Genomic DNA, 18,350 nt, shown 5'->3' with positions numbered 1-18,350 from the left:
TTTGTAAATGCAGTTGAAGGATGGCTACATGCTATTAGTGGTGTTCCCCCCACCCCGGCATCTCTCTGCCTGTTCCCTGCCTGCAGGCTCCTGCCGAAGCAATACACCTGCAGCCCACTAAGCGTCTCACCTGTGCGTTTCAGGCAGCGCCACTTACCCAGAACCACCTCCCCTCTTCTTCCTCATCTCTCTCGCCCCTCCTTCATCTTCCTCAAACCAGCGGTCACTTGACCCGGGCGGGGCGGGCGGAGCAGGGCAGTGCAGCCCCCGCCCGAGTGCGGGCAGCGTGGGGGGGGGAGCCAGCGCTGCGCAAGTCTCCCTGGGCAGCTGAGATGGAAGCGAAATCGTTCATCGGAGTAAGTAAAACAATTAAAAAAAGGGAGGAGGGAGGAATCCGTCTCCCCGGAGGGTACGGCAGAGGGCTGGGGGGCGTCGGGCCGGGCCGCGCAGCCGCTGGGCGCGGGGGGGGGGCGCTGGGCCTGTCTCCCCTGGTATCGCCCCCGTGTCTGGTGGGGCTGGCAGCTTGCTCCTCGCTGTGACAGTTCGGGTAGTTCTGGTCAAAATGTTTTCTGTAATTCCCGTGATGTTCGTTAGCTTCAGGGTTGGCTGCAGTAAATGTTTTAATTATGTCATCATCAAGCATTCGTTAATTATATCCCCCTCCCGGAACTGCGTGGTATTTGGCCGTCACTCAGCGCTCCGGGCTGGTGGGACGGCGTGTGCAAGGCACGCTTTGGGCATAACCCGGGTGAGATCCCATCTGATGCTCTCGGTGTCCCGAGGTTAAAGGACAGTGATCTCTAGTTTCTTTGCACGTTTGCGGTTTTTATTGCTTATTTATTGTTTGTGTCTCGGTGGAGTCCTGAAAATGTAATTGCTGCCTGCACTCGGGCTGCCCGTGGGCAGGTCAGAAAGCTGGTGTGAACGAGGGGAGCAAGGGTAGTTAGTGAATCACGGCAACAACGCGTTGTCTGGAAGGGGGAATGAAGACACAGCTCTCCTTTGTGGAGTTTGGGGTTTAGTCATGAGAGGCGGTAGCTAACGGTTGTAGTTTAATTCCTCCAGGCAAGCCTCGGTTTCTCTTTAAAGGATATGCCACATCTCAAACACAAGGTAACAGCTTAGTTTGGAGGTGGCGGCGTGAGCATCTAGGGCTGTGCATTGCCCGGGGCATCAGGCCAAAATCTGGTCCAGTTGCTTCTGTACGGGACATGATGTTGCTGCTCCTGCTGTGCACTCCCAGTGGCTGCCATGTCCGGCCTCAGGGTGCTGTGGAGGGAAGTGGGAAGAAGATGAGGATGATGATGAGATGTGAATCTGTCACATGTCTGCGTTTGCAGGACTGCAGTGTGGCTTGGTCTTGCTGTTTCTGCTCTCTGCTGGCTTTCCCCAGGCCCAGCAGGATACTCCTTGTGAAGTGTCCCGGTCCCACAGAGATTGGGGTGTTGATGGTAGCTTGTACCAGGCTGAGAACCTGCTGCCTCTGGGTTTTGGCTGGGCAACACCTAGGGGTCTGTTGTACAGCCTGACAAAGCAGGGCTTGCTGCCTCTGCAGGGGCTTCCTCAGCATGGGCCAGCGCTGGGCTGTCCTGACTTGGTGGTGAACTGGTGTAAGGGACTAGCGTGGCAAAAAACCAGCTTTTTTCCGTAGCTGTAGGTCTGTGCCCACACTGGCCCAAGCAAGGCGGTGAGAGCACGTGGCAGGAGGAGAGGGTGGCAGCAGGTAAACCTGCGCCCCTGGACGCATTCTGGGAGTGCTGTCAGTGCAAAGGAGCTTGTGCTAGGCCAAGGTCTGTCTGGCTGTTGGGGCTCACAGGGTCCCCCTGCTCACTGCGGGGCTGCGTGCCTGCTTTAGGTGGGCATGGGTGGCTTTGGGGATCTGAGGAATTAGGCAGCCCCAAAGGATCTGGAAGGGGAGCTGCGAATCCCAAGGAAAAAAGAAAAAGCAGTGCCTGTGGTTGGGTTTGTAGTCTGTGTATAGGACCTGCTGCCGTGTGCTGCAGTCTCACAGCTCCTGTCGGCTTCAGAGCTGGCAAAGGAGAAAGACTGTCCAGTCTTTTACAACTGGTAAATAGCAATGTTGTGTTAAACTTCTGCAGCCTCTGTCCATGCTGATGGTACATGGTAGTCAGACTAGAGCAGAGTGGCGCTCGGTGAGCAGTGATGTGCTGTCAGAAGAAGCACAAAACACAGCAAAAGGGGACAAGATTAGCTGCGGACCTCTGGTGTCAGAACAAGGGGTCTGCAGGAAGCAGAAGCTCGGCATGTTAGATTGCAGAGCCAGAGGAGGGATGAGTTGATATGCCTGAGATCTGAATTTCTTTCCAAGAATAATAATACCAGATGTGGCATATAGAGACCATTTGTTTATGCAGGATGAAAAGATCTGCATCTCTTCTTCCCCGCCCCCCCCCCCCCCCCCCCCAAATAAATCCATGGGAGTTTTTCCATTGGGCTTTGCACTAGGGTGGTCAAATACCTGGGTTTTTTTTTTAAATAAGGAGACAAAGGGAATAAGAGAGGGTTTAAACTGCTTCTTTCCTGCTTGCACAATGGCCTTGTGCATATGGATAACCTCTGAGGTAGCCACTCTTCACCAGGAGGAAAGCCCCAGGTTGCATACTAGACACATGCAGCCTGGGTCAGTCTGCCAGTGGTAGCTGGGCATTTCCCTCAGCCAACATGGTCCCATTCTTATGTTAACTGGAGTGGCTGTACTCAGAGAGACCAGTTCAGAGCCCCACCAAAGGCACAGCAAGGCAGGCTGTATGAGTGATGCTATGTGCATTGGCAGATGTAAAAGCAGATTGTAATTATTGTGTGCAGTATGTATAGAAAACTTAGGAATGCAATGTTATCAAAAGCAGTGTATGCTATGGCTGAGAAGCTCTTGACATTTTTCTGCAACTACTTGAGAGAAGGATTGATATTTTATAGCATGAATAAATCCGTTCTGCACAGGTGCAATGGTATTAATTCAACCACAGAACATGCAATGGTTTATTCTTTTTTTTTTCTTTTTTCCTCCCAGAACATCCTGTGAAGTCCTAGAACAGGCACTGATGGAAGGCCCTTTGCAAACCTCCGTTCACGTGTGCCATGAAAATGGTCAATGGATGTCACGATTACCAGAGAAGCTCTGGGATATTCCCCTCTATAACTTAGCTCTTCCAGGTAGAGATCAACTTTTGTTCTCCGCTGTTTTGTTAGCATGTCATTTAAGCGTTGGAGCATCCTGTTTGTCCCATTTCAGGATGGCTACCTTTATTATTTGGGTCAGTGTGTGGGAGAAGGGCTTGGGGGAGGGTTTGTGTGATGTGTATGTGAATATTTTTAGTCTGTAGTGTTTGGTGTTTCTTAGAGGGGCAGGGGGAAAAAAAGGATTTTTTTTTTTTTCCTTTTTTGGAAGGGAAAGGAAGAGGGACTTTTTTGCAGTCACTGTGCAAATAAGTCAGATCAGTGTTAATAATCTGAGCGTTTGCTTATCTGGGCCATGATGAGATTTTCCTAATAAGTTCTTGCCACTTCCTACACAATAAAATGGTTCCAAAAGGACAGAAATAGCATTTTACCTTATTTGTTTTTGTACTGTTTAAAAGAGGCTGGAGCGGTATGAAAAAGAGAGGGTGGGGACTTTAATAAAAACATTTGTTAACAAAGAGGTTGAATTTTCTGCGTGACCCTGCTTACAAAAACTGCGCTGTGGCTGGTGTCCTCATTGGTACTACATTCAGACCTGTATATCATTAACCTTTTTACATATTATTGCTTTTCCCTGCTGCCTTGAATAGAAGATTAGTTTGGGTTTTTTTCTTCATTCTGTCCAAAGAAGTTACGGGAGAACCTGTTTTCACTGACATGTGGGGAGGCACTGGAGGACTCTCACCTCTTGAGTGGTTCCCTTTGCCTCCACAATAAAAATGGTACTAAAGAAAAGGCTAGCCCATGTTTTCTCTCGCACTTGTAGATGCGACAGGTAGTTTGGGTGGTAAGCAGCACAGTGTGTGGATGAATGTTTTATGTAGGCTACAGGATTGTAGGTTAACTTTAGCAAAGATGTATCTTTAGAGATAGTGGGAAAATAAAATCTTGTCTTCAGTGGATGGAGCCCTTGGGAGGACCTAAGAACTGTGGTGGATGGTTCTTCCCCCCCGCCCGCCCCCGTGAACTAATGGAGTGTGGAGTTTTGGTTAAAATTGAAACCCAGAAGCTTATTTCATGGTGACTACTTGGATATGTAATTTAAATTGATGTTAACTTCAAAACAAGCGCATCTCTGGTTTCGATAAATCCTGTGTGAAAGGACCCCAGGACAGATGTTATAAAGAAAACCCAGATTTCTTACTTATTTTCTTCTCTTGATGGTTAAATAGCTATCTTATGACAGAAGAAAGAAGGTCATGTTCTCTTCTTCCCCCTCCTTGCAAAAATCCTTCAAAAAGTCAGTAGCATGCTCAGTGGCTTTTTTTTGGTGGAAAAGGAACGATGTTGTTTCTAAAAAAGCTTTCACAGTGGATGTTGTAGAAAGCTGAGAACTTGCTGATGTGTGCCTTTGACTTCCTGGCTCTTCCCGTAACAGTGACCTTGTTGTTCTTGTGAATATGCCTGCATGGAGAACAGGTGTGAAGAAAAGCCCATTTCAGCAAACATTGGAGGACTTTTACAGAGCATTGCCGGCTATTAGCTTGAAAGATTTTGGTGGCTGTCCAGCTGACCTACAAAACTCTTCTAGTCCAGGTCAGAGCAAAAGCAGGTCAAGACAGCTTTGGCAGGTTTTCAGAGGAAGCAATGACTGAGGGAGGCTCAGTTTGGAAATGGAAGCTTATCTCAGGTAGAGAAGACAACAAGGCATGCAAGAAATGTGAGAGAGTGCATTCTGAAAGCATGATGAGGAGACAGAGGCAAGTCTCAGTAATTAGTGTTGTGTTTGCACCAGGTTCAGCACAGTGCTGCTGGGGAGATGTTGCTTCAAGGTCTGAAGCTACCTGGTTTGGTGCTAGCTCACTATCTTTGCATCGTATTTGTTGTGTCATGGATATACCCATCTTCCTTTCATTACTGTATCTCACTGACGTCACAAGAAGACTCCTAAATGACGGGTTACTATCCGTTTGCTGATTGGCATCAGTAGATACAATGCCCATTGATGGAATCCTGTTCGCTTCTCTCAGACTTGGATTTGATCCATGGGTATTTAATGGTTTGACTCTTACATCTTGTAAGATAAACTTCTTTGATTGCATGCCATCATTATTGATCTTCCATCTGCAATGAGCTTGGTTTGGGTGTTTAAAGCATGAAAGTAGACAGAAACCAGATTTTAAAAGGTAAAAAAATTGAGTGCAACATTAAACTATTATTGACAGTTTCAAAGAATTTTCTTTATTTCAAATACAATCTTGTCTTTTTACTTTGGCTACTAGAAATATTGCCATTGGCACCAGTAAGACTGACCATTCAAGAAGGCAGTTCCTAGCACCAGTGAACAATTTGCTTGGAAGAAGACTTAAAACATCAAAATGATATGCAATTTCCCTGCAGATACTCTGTAAAGATCCCAGCAAGTCACTTTACTGAATTGTTAGCTTTTCTTACTGATGGTTTATAAAATTAGAAGAAATAATGGCACAGAAAAAGCTAGCAAAATCACTGGCTGCCTGTCCTGAAGAAATTGTGAGTTGCAACAGAGTTTCATCTAAACATGATGCAAGAGATGCGTCAGATTTATTAAGACTTCAAAGAAGGCAAATATTTGGGCAGGCTGTACTTGGCTCTGATGCTTAAGCCTGTCCCTATGTAATTCCTTGTTTTGGAAAGAGGTGGTTTTTGAAGTCCATAAGACGTGGATCTTGTCCATCTATCACGTGTAAACTTAGACTTGGATTTGCCTCTGAAACCTTTTAAGCACCCACCTCTTATGTTGGTTTTGTAGGGGATGTGGGTGTTTAGTTCAGGAGGGCATTTTTACCAGATATTTAAGATATAAATGCTTAAAGTACCAAGGTGGTCCACTCAAAGGTGTAAGAAGATGAATTTCTGCTTTCAGTCATATTTTCCTGTGCAGAGATGATAGGATTGGAGTACGAAATCCTGCATTTGGACAACTCTTTAAACAGTACAAATTCTAGATAAATTCAGCCTTCAGCTATTTATTCCCTGAAAAAAGTGGGTTTTCACATCAAGATAATTATTTCAGTGGAAGATGCTTGTTGAAGCAGGCCATTTTATTGTGCTTCGAGGTAAACAACAATGATGTCTAGTTTAGATGGGGACTGCTTTATTGAAAAGTCTCAATGCCTTCCCTTGACAAGGATTTTACACGAAGCTTATTAATGTCAGGTGAGCAACCTTTGTAGAAGAGCCCACCTTTTTTCCATAACTACGTAGGCTGTCAGGCAATATAGGTGTGTGATTTGGAAATGGGATGGCACATCCGGTGTGCACATGCAATATAACCATGTATTGTGGTGCTTGAGTAGTTAAGAAATGCCATTTTCTGTACATGTATTTTTGTGTTCTACAGGGAGTCACGACACTATGACGTACTGCTTGGATAAAAACTCCGCTGTTAGTGGCAATGAATCCAAGCTGGTGAAGTTCTTAAACAAATGTATACCCTGCATTGTGCACCCCATTATCATGAAGTGGTCTACAACACAGGTAACTGTTGTCTCACGTTCTCGTCATGCCTGGGCAAAGTTGAATTGTGTGCTGAGAGTCCTCATGCTCTCCTGTGCACAATGAAAGAACAGCCTGCTGCCCGGAAATCTGCGCTTTCATGGCGTACTGTTCTTGGGTGTTGTGGGTTAACCCCAGCTGGCAGCTCAGCCCCACGCAGCTGCTTGCTCGCTCCCCTCCAGTGGAATGGGGGAGAGTATCAGAAGATTAAAAGTGAGAAAACTCGTGGGTTGAGATAAAGACAGTTTAATAGGTAACACAAAAGCCACGCGCACAAGCAAAGCAAGACAAGGAATTTATTCACTACTTCCCATGGGCAGGCAGGTGTTCAGCCATCTCAGGAAAGCAGGGCTCCATCATGCGTAATGGTTACTTGGAGTGATGGTGTTTGTCTTCCCAAATGTCCCTTCCTTCCTGTTCCTTCCCCCAGCTTTACATGCTGAGCATGATGTCATATGGTATGGGATACCCCTTTGGTCAGTTGGGGTCAGCTGTCCCAGCTGTGTCCCCTCCCAACTCCTTGTGCACCCCCAGCCCACTCGCTGGTGGGGTGGTGTGAGAAGCAGCAAAGGCCTTGGCTCTGTGTGAGCACTGCTCAGCAGTAACAAAAACATCCCTGTGTTAGCAATGCTGTTTCCAGCCCAAATCCAAACCATAGCCCTGTACTAGCTACTATGAAGAAAATTAACTGTGTCCCAGCCAAAACCAGCACATTGGGGTATGAGATAGGTGCTATAGATACCAGATCTTCTTTTGTGGGGAACAAGCCTGTAAGTGAGGTGGGGATGATACATAAACAAAGATGTTGCTTAAAGCTGACTACTTGGTACTAGAAACTTGTCTTCTTTTTCACATGTTTATTGTTGTTATAGATAACATTTAATATTATTATAATCAAAAGCACTTGCACTTTGTTCATTTTTACTGTCGCTGTTGTGTGATGTCAGTTGTTTTCCCCATCTATATTGTGTGAGTATTTAACCCAGCAGCAGAGACAAAAATCTTGTTGAAAGGAGGTTTTTTTACATAAAGATTAAGAGAATTAAGGTGTGGTCCCTTATGTAAAGTTTAGTTAATTTTTTAAAAGTCTAAAATTAAGCTAGTACTTATCTCTTTGTTCCTCACAAGTGTATGTTAAAGACAAAATTGTGGATCATGATTTAAGCTGTAGCTTTTGAAGATTTTTCTAAAGAACAGACTTTTTTGGTACCTCTTTGATGCCAGAAATCTTTTCATTTCCGTTCTTATTGAAGTAGTAGTTCATTATTAGGGAATTAGAACTGAATAATTGATAAATGGCAATAATTATGCCTAGGCTTCTTTTTGTTGTGTTTGAAGCCCTGGCAAACTGGCATCTCAGACACTACCAGATATCGAATATGTAATGGGAGTGATGAGTTGGTGTGGAAAGGCACTCGCTTAGCACAGTGCCTTGTCTTGAGTTGCTTTTTGCTTTGGGACTTAAGCCAATGAAAGATGTAGATACCTCCTAACTTGTGGGTTGCTGGCCAGTGAAGTGACCCTGTTGGCGACAAACAAGCTCCTCACATCGTAATGGCAATTTTCTGGTCCGAACCCAGCGTGCTGAGCAGGAAGTGGCCTGGTGCTGGTGGGAAAGAGGCAGGGCTGCAATCCTGCCCCTCCTTAGCTCTGCGGCGCTGGAGTTGTCTTTGTGAGGCGCTGACTCCACCCATTGGCATCCAGAACAGATATCAAGGAGCCCTACTGATGGTAGGACCCACAGGTTCCTGGGTGGCCCAGTGCCTAGGAGGCGGTGCCTGGCTTGAGCGCTGGCTGTTATGGGTGTCATTCCAGAGGCCCAAATCTTTCCTGTGCAATGGCTGATGTCAGGTGTGTAACTTCTGCTCATTCCCTGGATGTCTGGTGTGAGGTTGCAGGACTAAGCAGCATCGCTCCCCAAGGCTTCCTCTTAAATTTTGCCCTGGGGGGGCAATGTTCACACTAATTCAGTATCCAAACCTAGATGACCAATTAGAGTCTCATTTGTCTAGTTTTCCTATGCAGTCAACAGGAAGAAACTAATTAACCCAAAGGGCAGTTCAGAGCAGCCATTTCATCTGGTGTTTTCTGGCCACAAAGGTTATATATAACCTACAGCCATATACACTTCCACCTCCAGCATGCTCCAAGCGAAGGTGGGACTTGGACACGGATCAGTTCTTCAACTGTTCCAGCCCAGAGGAGACCAAGCAGGCATGGAGGGAGCTGCTGGCCCAAGCCCACCACACCACCTGCGCCCCGGGGCGTGCCAGGCAGGGCTGTTCCCCAGCCCTGTGGCTCAGGCACAGCCTGGGGGGGTTAAATTCCCATCCTAAGAACAGAAAGTTAGATGCTAGGCAGGGTGAGCATCCAGCCGTGTGTCTAAGCTCTGTCTCAGCACTGGAGCTATGAATGTGGTTATTCGGGTGCAGCGCCTTGTATTGATTTCGCTTTTGTTGAATCCTTTCCAGCTTAAATCTGTACAGCGTATTCGTTCTGAAACCTAAAAGTGTTGTCCGTAGCAGGCTGAACTGAGACAAATCAGTGTTTAAACGCTTTTAATTAAATTGATGCTATTTTATTACACAAAGAGAGCCTTGATATAGGTAAGAGACACATCATTTGGGACTTTTTGCCCCAAAAATTCAGCTTTATCACCTGTTCCATTCAGCCCTCAAATCCGGTAGGAGAGGTCCAAGGGAAAGTCAAAACAGAGGAGAACCTCTGTTTTGTGGGACTTCTACAGGTTAAATCAAACTTGTAAAGAGACTTTATCCTGAAAAAGAACAATTGCCAGTACTTTTTTCTATTTTTGTTTTTCCGTCTGTTGAGGATGAGTGAGCTCCGCAGAGACAACCATGATAAAGTCTTTGATCTAATAAAACGAGTACAGCATTTCTAAGGTGATGATTCTGCAATTTTTGCTCATACAAATACTCTTGTGAAGAGCGATTGTGTATTTACACACAGGTTAATGGATCTTTAACTTTCAGAACGCAACAAGGGCAGGGGTCTGAAACTAATGTAATCTGTACCTGCAGTATATGCCGTAGGGAAATCAGGTTGCCTCTCGTCAGACAGTAAAATACTTCAAAGTTGCAAGTTGGTGCCATATAGTGCCATTTAAAAGATGAAAGACCTGTGAAAAATGTCATAGAGCTAACTTTGTATGCTTCCTTTGGCTTTCTGAACAAAAGGTGCAAATCTCTTCCAAGCTCTCAGGACCTTTGTCTTCTGTTTCACCTTCAGGTACTGACTGTGACGGAGCAACTTGAGGCTGGAGTTAGGTATCTGGATTTTAGGATTGCACACAAGGCTAATGATCCATCTTTGACGTTGTACTTCGTGCATATGGTTTACACAACTATTACTGTACAGGTATTCTCCTTACTTTTGGGATGGCTATAAAACCAGTGTTGTTTCTTTTATTTAAGAGACATTATAATCTGAAAATGCTGGTTCAAGGTTTTCTGAGTGGGTTATTTGTTTTCCTAATGTGAGGACTTCAAGCTAGAGAAAATCAGCAGGGCTGGAAGTTAGTTTCAGCAGCTGCAAGCGAGACTGGAGCATCAATCAATTCCTCATCCTCAAACCGGAGTTGCTGTGCCTTGCTCTCCACCACCTATCTCCTACCAGGTGTCTGGTGTTTCTGGGGTTTATCTTGTGTTGTCCAGGGTGCTACCCAGGGCAATCCTGTTTCCCTGGTAAGAAGAGAAGTTATTAAAGGAAAAAAGGTACTAAAAGCCTAATAAAAATCACAGAAACACTTTTTTTCTTGAGGAAAAGGTATTTCACTGAAAGGCAAAGAGTCTCAAGTCCAGGTCCCACAATCTGTCAGCTACTATGAATAAACTACTGTGAGTTGCTCTTTACACATGGTCTGTCACTGTGGACTAGTTTACATTTTTTTCCCAGTTGCTGGGACCTGTACAGGCAGGCACAGCCAGCTAATGCCGCTTTTCGTTTGCAGACTAACTGGCTAAACTTCAGTTTCATGCTCGTGTGCCTGAGCCCTTTCGTGCCTTGAGATTTCATGTTGACTGGCATGCTCGTGTAAACGGTGAGATGTAGTGCCTGACTACCCTGCTAGTTACACGCAGTCTTCAGGAAGTTGTCACTGCCCATAACAAATGAGGAAAACAGGTCCTGTCATGCTTAAGCAAGGACAGAGCTTTTCCCTGGTTTTGAGTTTGCCACTAACACGTTGTTTGTCCTTAAAGAAGCTTAGCAAGATGAGTTTACTGCTAACCTGCCTCTAGGCAGTAGGAGTTTCATGGATATTATCAAAACACAAAGCTGCTAAGTGTAGTGTGCTAGATCCGCATCCAGAGCAAACCAGCACAGACCTGCACAAAGTAGGTTTTCTTGGGGTACGTCTCTCTGCATCACCTTGTGGGCCGTCAGATGTCTATCCTCCAGAAACCTACGCTGACTTTTATTGTTGTGATTTGTGAGTCTACCCTACCTACCATCAATGCTCTGTGGGGTTTATGTCCTTTCCCCTGCATAGCATAGATGACTTTCTAAGTTGCCGTAACTCTCTCGTAGGATATTCTGTGGGAAGTGTTAAGGTGGTTGGAAGCGCATCCTCAGGAAGTTGTTATCTTAGCCTGCAGGAATTTTGATGGATTAAGCAAGAAACTTCACTGTCATCTTATTGCCTGTATAAAAGAGATTTTCCAGTGTAAACTGTGTCCCAGAAATGTAAGTATTAGATCCATTTTTCCTAATTTTTAAGGATGGTATATTACAGTGAGATCTTGGATCCCAAATTTTTAGATATATTCTACTTTCACTATGTTTTTAACATAAGAAAAGTAACATTTACTACATCAGAGATAGGTCTCTACCTGATAAAATTGAGTGGGAGTAGATAAAGCAAACCTACATGCCACAGTGTGGAGGAGGGAGTTAAATTTGATTGTCATGTCTGTTGAGTTGTGGGACAATAGTAGGGACACAACTGCCATCCACTGTCCTGTCTGAGTTGTGTTACAAAAAAAAAAAGTGTGTGTGTTTATAAATGTAGTCTATACTATATTTATAGTATTTAAAGAATCCCTTTTCTGCCTTTTCACAGCAGTAATTATAGATGAATTTTTATGCTATTTATAATAGCTTAGGTTGGAAGTAACCTCTGGAAGTCATCTGGTTCAGCTCCACCATGTAAAGCAGGACCAACTTCAACACTATGTTGGGCTGCGTCCTGTCCATCCTTGAATATCTTCAAGGCTGGAGCTTCCACAACCTTTCTAGGCAGCTTGGTCCAGCGTTTGACCACTCTAACAGTAAACATGTTTTCCCTCTGTCTATCTAATCAGAATTTCTCTTGCTGTAACTTGTGTCTGCTGACTTTCATCCTTTTGCTATGCACCTCTGAGAAGTCTTCTCTACATCTGCCTGTTAAGTGTTTATGGACAGGTCTCACTGCTGCCTGGAGTCTTCTCCTCTTCATGCTGAACAGATCCAGCTCTCTCAGCCTGTGCTTGCAAGTCACGCTTCATCCTCTGCTCGCTCTGGTTGCGTGCTGCTGGACTCGCTCAAGCATGTCAATGACTTTTTTTGTACTGAGGAAGCCCCAGCTGGACACAGTACTTGAGATGCAGTCCCACAAGTACTGAATAAAAGGGAAGAACCCCTTCTCCTGACCTGCTCTCCGTGCCTTTACTAACACAGACCAGTTTGCAGTTGACCTTTGTCACGTGGGCACATTAATGCCTCATGTTCAGCTTGGTGTCCACTAGGACTTCCAGGTCCTTTTCTGCAAAGAAGCTTTCTACCCACCTGCCCCCAGTCTGTCCTGGTGCATAGGGTCTGTCCGTCCAGGTGCAGAACTTTTGCATTTTCCTTTGAGCTTCATGAGGTTTCTGTCGGCTCATGTCTCCAGCCTGTTGAGGTCCCTCTTAACATCTCTGCTCTCGGTGCATTTCTGGTGGCAGTGACTTTCTTTCCTGGATGTGAGCTGGAGCTGACCTTCCAACCAGCCTAACGTGCTTCCAGTCACCCAATCCTCCAGAAAAGCCTTAATTTAAATAATCAGAAATTGTTTGATTGCCAAACTTTAGAAGTTGAGGTTTTTAGCTTCTTCTGTTTTTTACAAGGTATGGGAGCTTTTAGCAGTTAAACAATTAACATTTCAAAGATGTACAGGAACAGAGGGTTTTCTCTGGAGATGTGAGGGGTACAGGATAATGATGACCCTGTTTGCGATTCGAATTCAGCCTTTGAAGCTGGTGTGTCAGTAGCGGGTGAGTATTACCATTTCAAAGTGTTTTGTACAGCAGAGTTAAAATAGAACAATTCTCAGCAAAACTAGGGGATTCTGAATATTGAGGCCTCAGATGAATAACTGAAGACCTGAGTGACACCGTTTTATTGTTTTCCCCAAATACCTTGAGTGCATAAGTCGTGGATGAGGAGAGCAATACTGGAGAAGATGGCCAAATTGGCTTTCAGACACATGGCCAGCTCTTAAAAAGAAAAAAGATTTTAGTTGCAAAAGGGGCAAACTGCTGCTGATAGTTCATTGTACGAAGATGATGAATGAATGGTTTGAGATCACTTGACTGAAGAAAGAAGAATGTTTCCAAGGGATGTCCAGACGGGAGGAGGAAGGGCACTGGAGAAAAGAGAAGCCAAGCACTTCCCTCAAGCAGGAACACTTTATCTCTATGGGGTCTGTGACAACCACAATGGATCTCACCGTTTTGCAAGTGATGTCATTGCAGGTTAGGTAGCTGTGGGGTTTTTCAGGATCACAGAGTCAGATTTAACATCAACCAACCACGTGCTTGCTCACTTATTCTAAAATAATCTGGTATCTACTGTCTTTCAAGACTGCAACTCTGTTGTAAAAATAGTTAAGTGTCAAAGTATTTAGGAAGCAACTGCTAAGTAGAGATCTGTATGTAGTACTGGCACAGGCCACAGCATGACAACATTACATTCTCTATAAAATTTTAATTGCCTTAACTATTCAAGGTGTTTTCCTTTGATGTGGGTTACTAAGATTTTAAAAATCCCTTGTTAGATATCTACAGTTTCACTTCTGCTTTGTTTGCAAAATAAGCACCTGTGCTCCTGTACATATTTCTGGTAGCTTTTTTCTTTGGCTCTTATCCCACACTTTCTTCTTTTTTTTTCTTTTTTCTTTTTTTTTTTTGAGATTTCAGCTTCAGAAAGGCAACTGGAGTAAAGCAAAGGCTTGTCAACCACAGATTTTTGTAGTTTGAGTAGCTTGTGTGTTAATTTCGGAGTATTTTCTGACCTAATTAGGGCTTGCACTCTCTCTTGGATGAAGTCAGAGGGATTCCCACATTCATTCAACCGTCGGCTCTTTTCAAAGATTTACATAACATTTTCAACTGCCTTTGGCTTTTATTTTAATAAATTAATTGGAACATCAAAAAGCCACCGCTTTCTTTTCACAAGCAACAGATACAGCTTTTAACCACAACATTCTTAAACAATACCTGTTAAATATGTTGGTTTCGCAAATTAAAACTAGTCCAAGGGCTGCAATTATGTGTGATGGTAACTTTTGAGGATCGGAAAATGTCACTTCTTACTGAAACACTTAAATACCTGTTTCAGCCTGTCTGTCTGTCTGAGGTTTCTGACTCAAGTCTTCCCCTCTCTCAATTCAAAATGTCTGGGGCACCCCAGTTTCAGAAACTTTCCACTTAGAGAAATCAGAATTATCAGAAATCGGAATGCATCTCTTGAAGACTTACGTCTAGTCTTACCAAGTCTTAAGCAGTTCAGTTTTCTTTGATGGCTACAGCCACAAATTTGGATCGATGTGGGGCATTTGCCAAAATTATTCCTGCTTCTCTGTGTCTGTTTTCCTACAGCTGGGTGTAGGACTTGGCCCCTCTCCTACCTCCTTTTGCCAAATGGCCTGTGTCTTCCTCTCCCAACAAATTTTCAGCAGCAGTATGTGCACGAGGGCTGATTTCTTCTTACATGGGTGTAAGATAAGTTATGTACTTTACCATAGTTGAACAGTTCGAGGAAAGGGAGGAAACCTCCCTCATCAGGGGATGTTTAGATTACATATTAGGAAAAATTTCTTCACTGAAAGACTGGTCAAGCATTGGAACAGGCTGCCCAGGGGGGTCGTGGAGTCACCATCCCTGGGGTTGTTCAAAAAACGTGTAGATGTGGCACTTTGGGACATGGTTTAGTAGGCACGGTGGTGTTGGGTTGACGGTTGGACTTGATGATCTTAGAGGTCTTTTCCAGCCTTAATGATTCTATGATAAGGAGGAATTTGTGGAAGTTCCCATGCTCCCATTGCCACTGCAGCTTGTAACCCAGCCAACAACCTACTGAGCTATATGCTTAGAAGTTTTATTTGAACTGCCTCTGCCAAGGCAACGTCACACGTTCAGTATGTGAACTTTGGGAATGCTGCTGTGTTGCTGACTTCAACCCAGGCACGCTTTCTCTTAGGTGGTGCCGACATTGCGGACCATGTGGCAGCGTGGCCATCAGGCTATAGTCTCGTACGAAGAGGACATGGAAGTGGAGGAGCACTGCGAGCTGTGGCCCGCGATCCCATACTGGTGGGGAAACAAAACTACCACTTGGGCTCTTATCCATTTCTTAGAGCGCATGAAGCAGAGGGGCCGTCCAGGTAGGCACAAGGAGCGGCTCGGAGGAAACAAGGGGCACGCACAGCAACGCAGAACGAGTAGGACTAGGGAGTTGGGTGTTCATAGCATTATGGGATGTAATCGCTTTGTGCATGCTGCCTGCACAAGATGTGCCCGTCTTGCCGAGTGCTCTGCCCACCCATGGGCGAGTGCAACGTTCATCTTTGGTGCTGCAAATACATGCATCAGTCTACGTACACGCATAGGACTGTATAAATTGCGGCACTTCACTTCACTTGCGTGATCCCGTGAAAAAGCAGCCCTCAGCATGGAAGAGCTAGCTGGTGTGGTCATGCCCTTCTCACAGGAGACTGCTTCCTCAATCCAGTGCTTGCTGCTTTATGCAGCGCTGGTGACAAGGGAATGCATTACGCTATCCTTCTTGTAATAAAGAAACCCCTATAAGAATGGCACGTGAAGGCTGCAGCTGCATTAGGCAGTAGCAGCGCTCAAGCACGCTGGTGTAGTCTATGCCGAACGAAATTCGGTTCATAACCCCTGATGCGGCTCTGTGATGTGCACGCATGGCGTGAGGAAAGGGAGAACTGCTCAAAAGCATACTCCCTGGCCAAGGGAAAACACACCCGGTGTTGCTGGCTGTCATGGGGGACAGCTAAGCATTTGGAAGCAACCCTTACAGAAACAAACACAATTTACAAAGGAGGACTAGTTAGTGGAGAACCTTTAGTGTGCAATGAATAATTTAGACAAATTTAGCTAAACTGCAACAAGGGGAGACGGCCTACTGCAACAGTTCTAGCAATATGAAACAATACAGAAAGAGTGTGAAGTTAGTATTTTAATGATTCCCAGAGGAACAAGATCTGGAGTTAATGCGATGCTGAGCAGTTTCTGTTCTCCTCAAAGGAATATTTAATGTGCCACCTTCTGATTTTTGTTTTTTTTGTTTCAGAGAAATTCTTTGTAGCAGGGATTAACCTTACTGAAAACTTAAGGTATATTCTCTTACACCCATTTGGATCATTGAAGAAAATGACACTCCGGAGTCTTCCATGCCTGAAAATCTGGATAAAGCAGCAGTATCCGGGATCAAAAAAAGAATGTATTAACATCATTGCTGGAGACTTTATAGGAAATGATGATTTTGTCAAAGATGTGATAGAACTTAACACAAAAATTAATCTGCCATTGCACTGTCAAAGTAAAGGGGTGGAACAAACAGTATTTCACTCTCAGCTTCTTCATCTGTGAAAAGCAGAAGAGGCTTTGTCTGCAGTTAACATGCCCTGGTTTAAGCACCCTGGATCCCATAGAGGTCCAGTTAACTTAAACCAGGGATGTTTTAAAGACTCAGGGAGAAAAGTGCTTTCAACATCATCAGGTTTTCAAGGCCCTTTCACAGAAAAGGGAACAGGCAGACCTCGCCAAAGTCTCTAGAGAACTACGGTACAGGTATGATTTACTTGGAGGTGCTTAGATTCTGTAGCAGTTGACAATACTGAAAGTCCAAAGAACTTAATCTTATTTTGCATATGAGGAAGAAGGAGAAATATGTCAGTAGCTGCACGAATTATTTTGTGATAAGATTTTTATCTTTCTTATAATTGTAAAGATATTCTGCACTACTTGCAACCCCAATTCTTAGTCTTTTAGATCAGAGTGAAACCCAGTTGTCTGTTTTCATAGTTTGTGTTAAATAAAAGGAACAGTTTAAAAATATTTTTGATATATCAAAGATACTGTATAAACAATCCTATTTGATGTGATTTTTATATATACATCATATCATTAACATTGGAGATCTAGAAGTGGCTGTACTGTTGTGTACTGAATATCAGTTTTGAGCCCCTTTACCAACAGGGTAGTCACAACATTCTTTACGATTTGTAAGAGGGTTTTTATGTGTATTTGAACACTTATTCTTTTTATCACTCATGCCAGTTCTGCAGTGATAAAGATACCAAAACTAAGCCTCTAGACATTTTTGTCTGTGGTAATGAAATATGTTTTATTAGGTGTTGCCAAAATACGCCTTACACTGAAAATAAACATGTGAAACAAATGCCTTCTCTAAACTTGGACTGCTCTAGAAATACAGATTCTTGGCTTCTGTTGTGCTCATTTGGGGTTTCACACCTAGTCTTTAACTATTTTAGTAGCACTGTAATTATTTTTGCTCTCAATAAGTAGGTTTTGCTTATGTAAAAACTAAGGCTTTTATGCTGTTTGCCACTGCATATTAATCCTGCTTTTCTAATTTTTAAAATGAACTGTGCAATAACAGCTGATCACGAAGCTAAGAGAAAGGGCAAGCGTCAGGACTAAACCAAAACCAGGCATTGTATAAAGTTCACTATGCAGCTTCATCAATATACCTCACTTTTTAGATGCACTTTATATGCAAAAGCTGAGTTCAGATGTCTGGTGAGATGTTCACATTTGCAGTAGGTGTCTTCAGAAGTTTGAAAGCAACTGCTACTTGACATCAGATCAGAGTCACCCTAGACTTCTCAGCATGAAAGGCTAAGATACTACCTCCTTGTGCAATCTCTTGCAATGGCAGAATATCTAGGAGTAAAAACATAAACATTCCATTTATAAAGATGACTTTCTAAATGCTGTTTTATAGGGCTTTTTATCCTTGTTCTTACCTTTATGTACTTTACAGGGAATAGTCATTCAGTTTTGATTTTTTCGAGTCACTAAATGCATTAAGTGTTACATTACACACACTAAGTGTTTTTCTGCCTCTCTTTTGTAACCTCAAGTGGCTTGTTATTCTATCTAATAAAAGTTCATCTCTTTGTGTAGTATGGACTGAAATAGTTTTGCTTCTCCCTTCTGTGATCCCAACTATCTTATTGGTTCCCAGTAGTAATTAATTCATAACTCAGGTAATGGATCAGGTTTTTGGTTTTGTTTTTTTTTGGGGGGGAAAGAATTTCACACACAAACCACAGTTTGCTGTACCTTAAATGTTTTCTCTTTAAGAACTGACACAGAAGTAGGTACTGTGAATAAACTACTCTAGGCAAGAAAACTGTAGGGGTAAAA

At 43.9% G+C, this 18,350-nt stretch overlaps 1 protein-coding gene across 2 annotated transcripts; it reads left to right on the top strand.

Moving 5' to 3' along the window:
- Positions 1 to 231: 231 nt before the first annotated feature.
- Positions 232 to 18,229, top strand: PLCXD1 (phosphatidylinositol specific phospholipase C X domain containing 1). Of its 2 annotated transcripts, XM_075737074.1 has the most exons (7): positions 232 to 356; positions 3,032 to 3,174; positions 6,524 to 6,660; positions 9,928 to 10,056; positions 11,227 to 11,382; positions 15,133 to 15,316; positions 16,249 to 18,229. In XM_075737074.1, the coding sequence occupies exons 2-7, from the start codon at positions 3,063 to 3,065 to the stop codon at positions 16,545 to 16,547; spliced, it is 1,017 nt and encodes a 338-aa protein (XP_075593189.1). In that variant the 5' UTR covers positions 232 to 356; positions 3,032 to 3,062; the 3' UTR covers positions 16,548 to 18,229. The 2 variants fall into 2 exon arrangements, with proteins under 2 accessions (XP_075593189.1, XP_010311824.2); XM_010313522.2 differs by lacking the exon at positions 232 to 356 and having other exon boundaries at positions 2,967 to 3,174.
- Positions 18,230 to 18,350: the final 121 nt, after the last annotated feature.

The sequence above is a fragment of the Balearica regulorum genome, chromosome 1 (assembly GCF_011004875.1).
Source record: "Balearica regulorum gibbericeps isolate bBalReg1 chromosome 1, bBalReg1.pri, whole genome shotgun sequence".
NCBI classification, from domain to species: domain Eukaryota; kingdom Metazoa; phylum Chordata; class Aves; order Gruiformes; family Gruidae; genus Balearica; species Balearica regulorum.
Note: the sequence above shows the minus strand (reverse complement) of the source record. Positions and strands in the feature narration are given on the sequence as shown.

What these genes read in the sequence shown, in the direction of transcription:
- PLCXD1 (XM_010313522.2), top strand. Translation starts at nt 2,967, where the DNA reads ATGGTATTAATTCAACCACAGAACATGCAATGGTTTATTCTTTTTTTT. An exon ending in CTATAACTTAGCTCTTCCAG is followed by an intron (nt 3,175 to 6,523) that starts GTAGAGATCAAC and finishes TGTGTTCTACAG; the next exon opens with GGAGTCACGACACTATGACG. An exon ending in GAAGCAGAGGGGCCGTCCAG is followed by an intron (nt 15,317 to 16,248) that starts GTAGGCACAAGG and finishes TTTTTGTTTCAG; the next exon opens with AGAAATTCTTTGTAGCAGGG.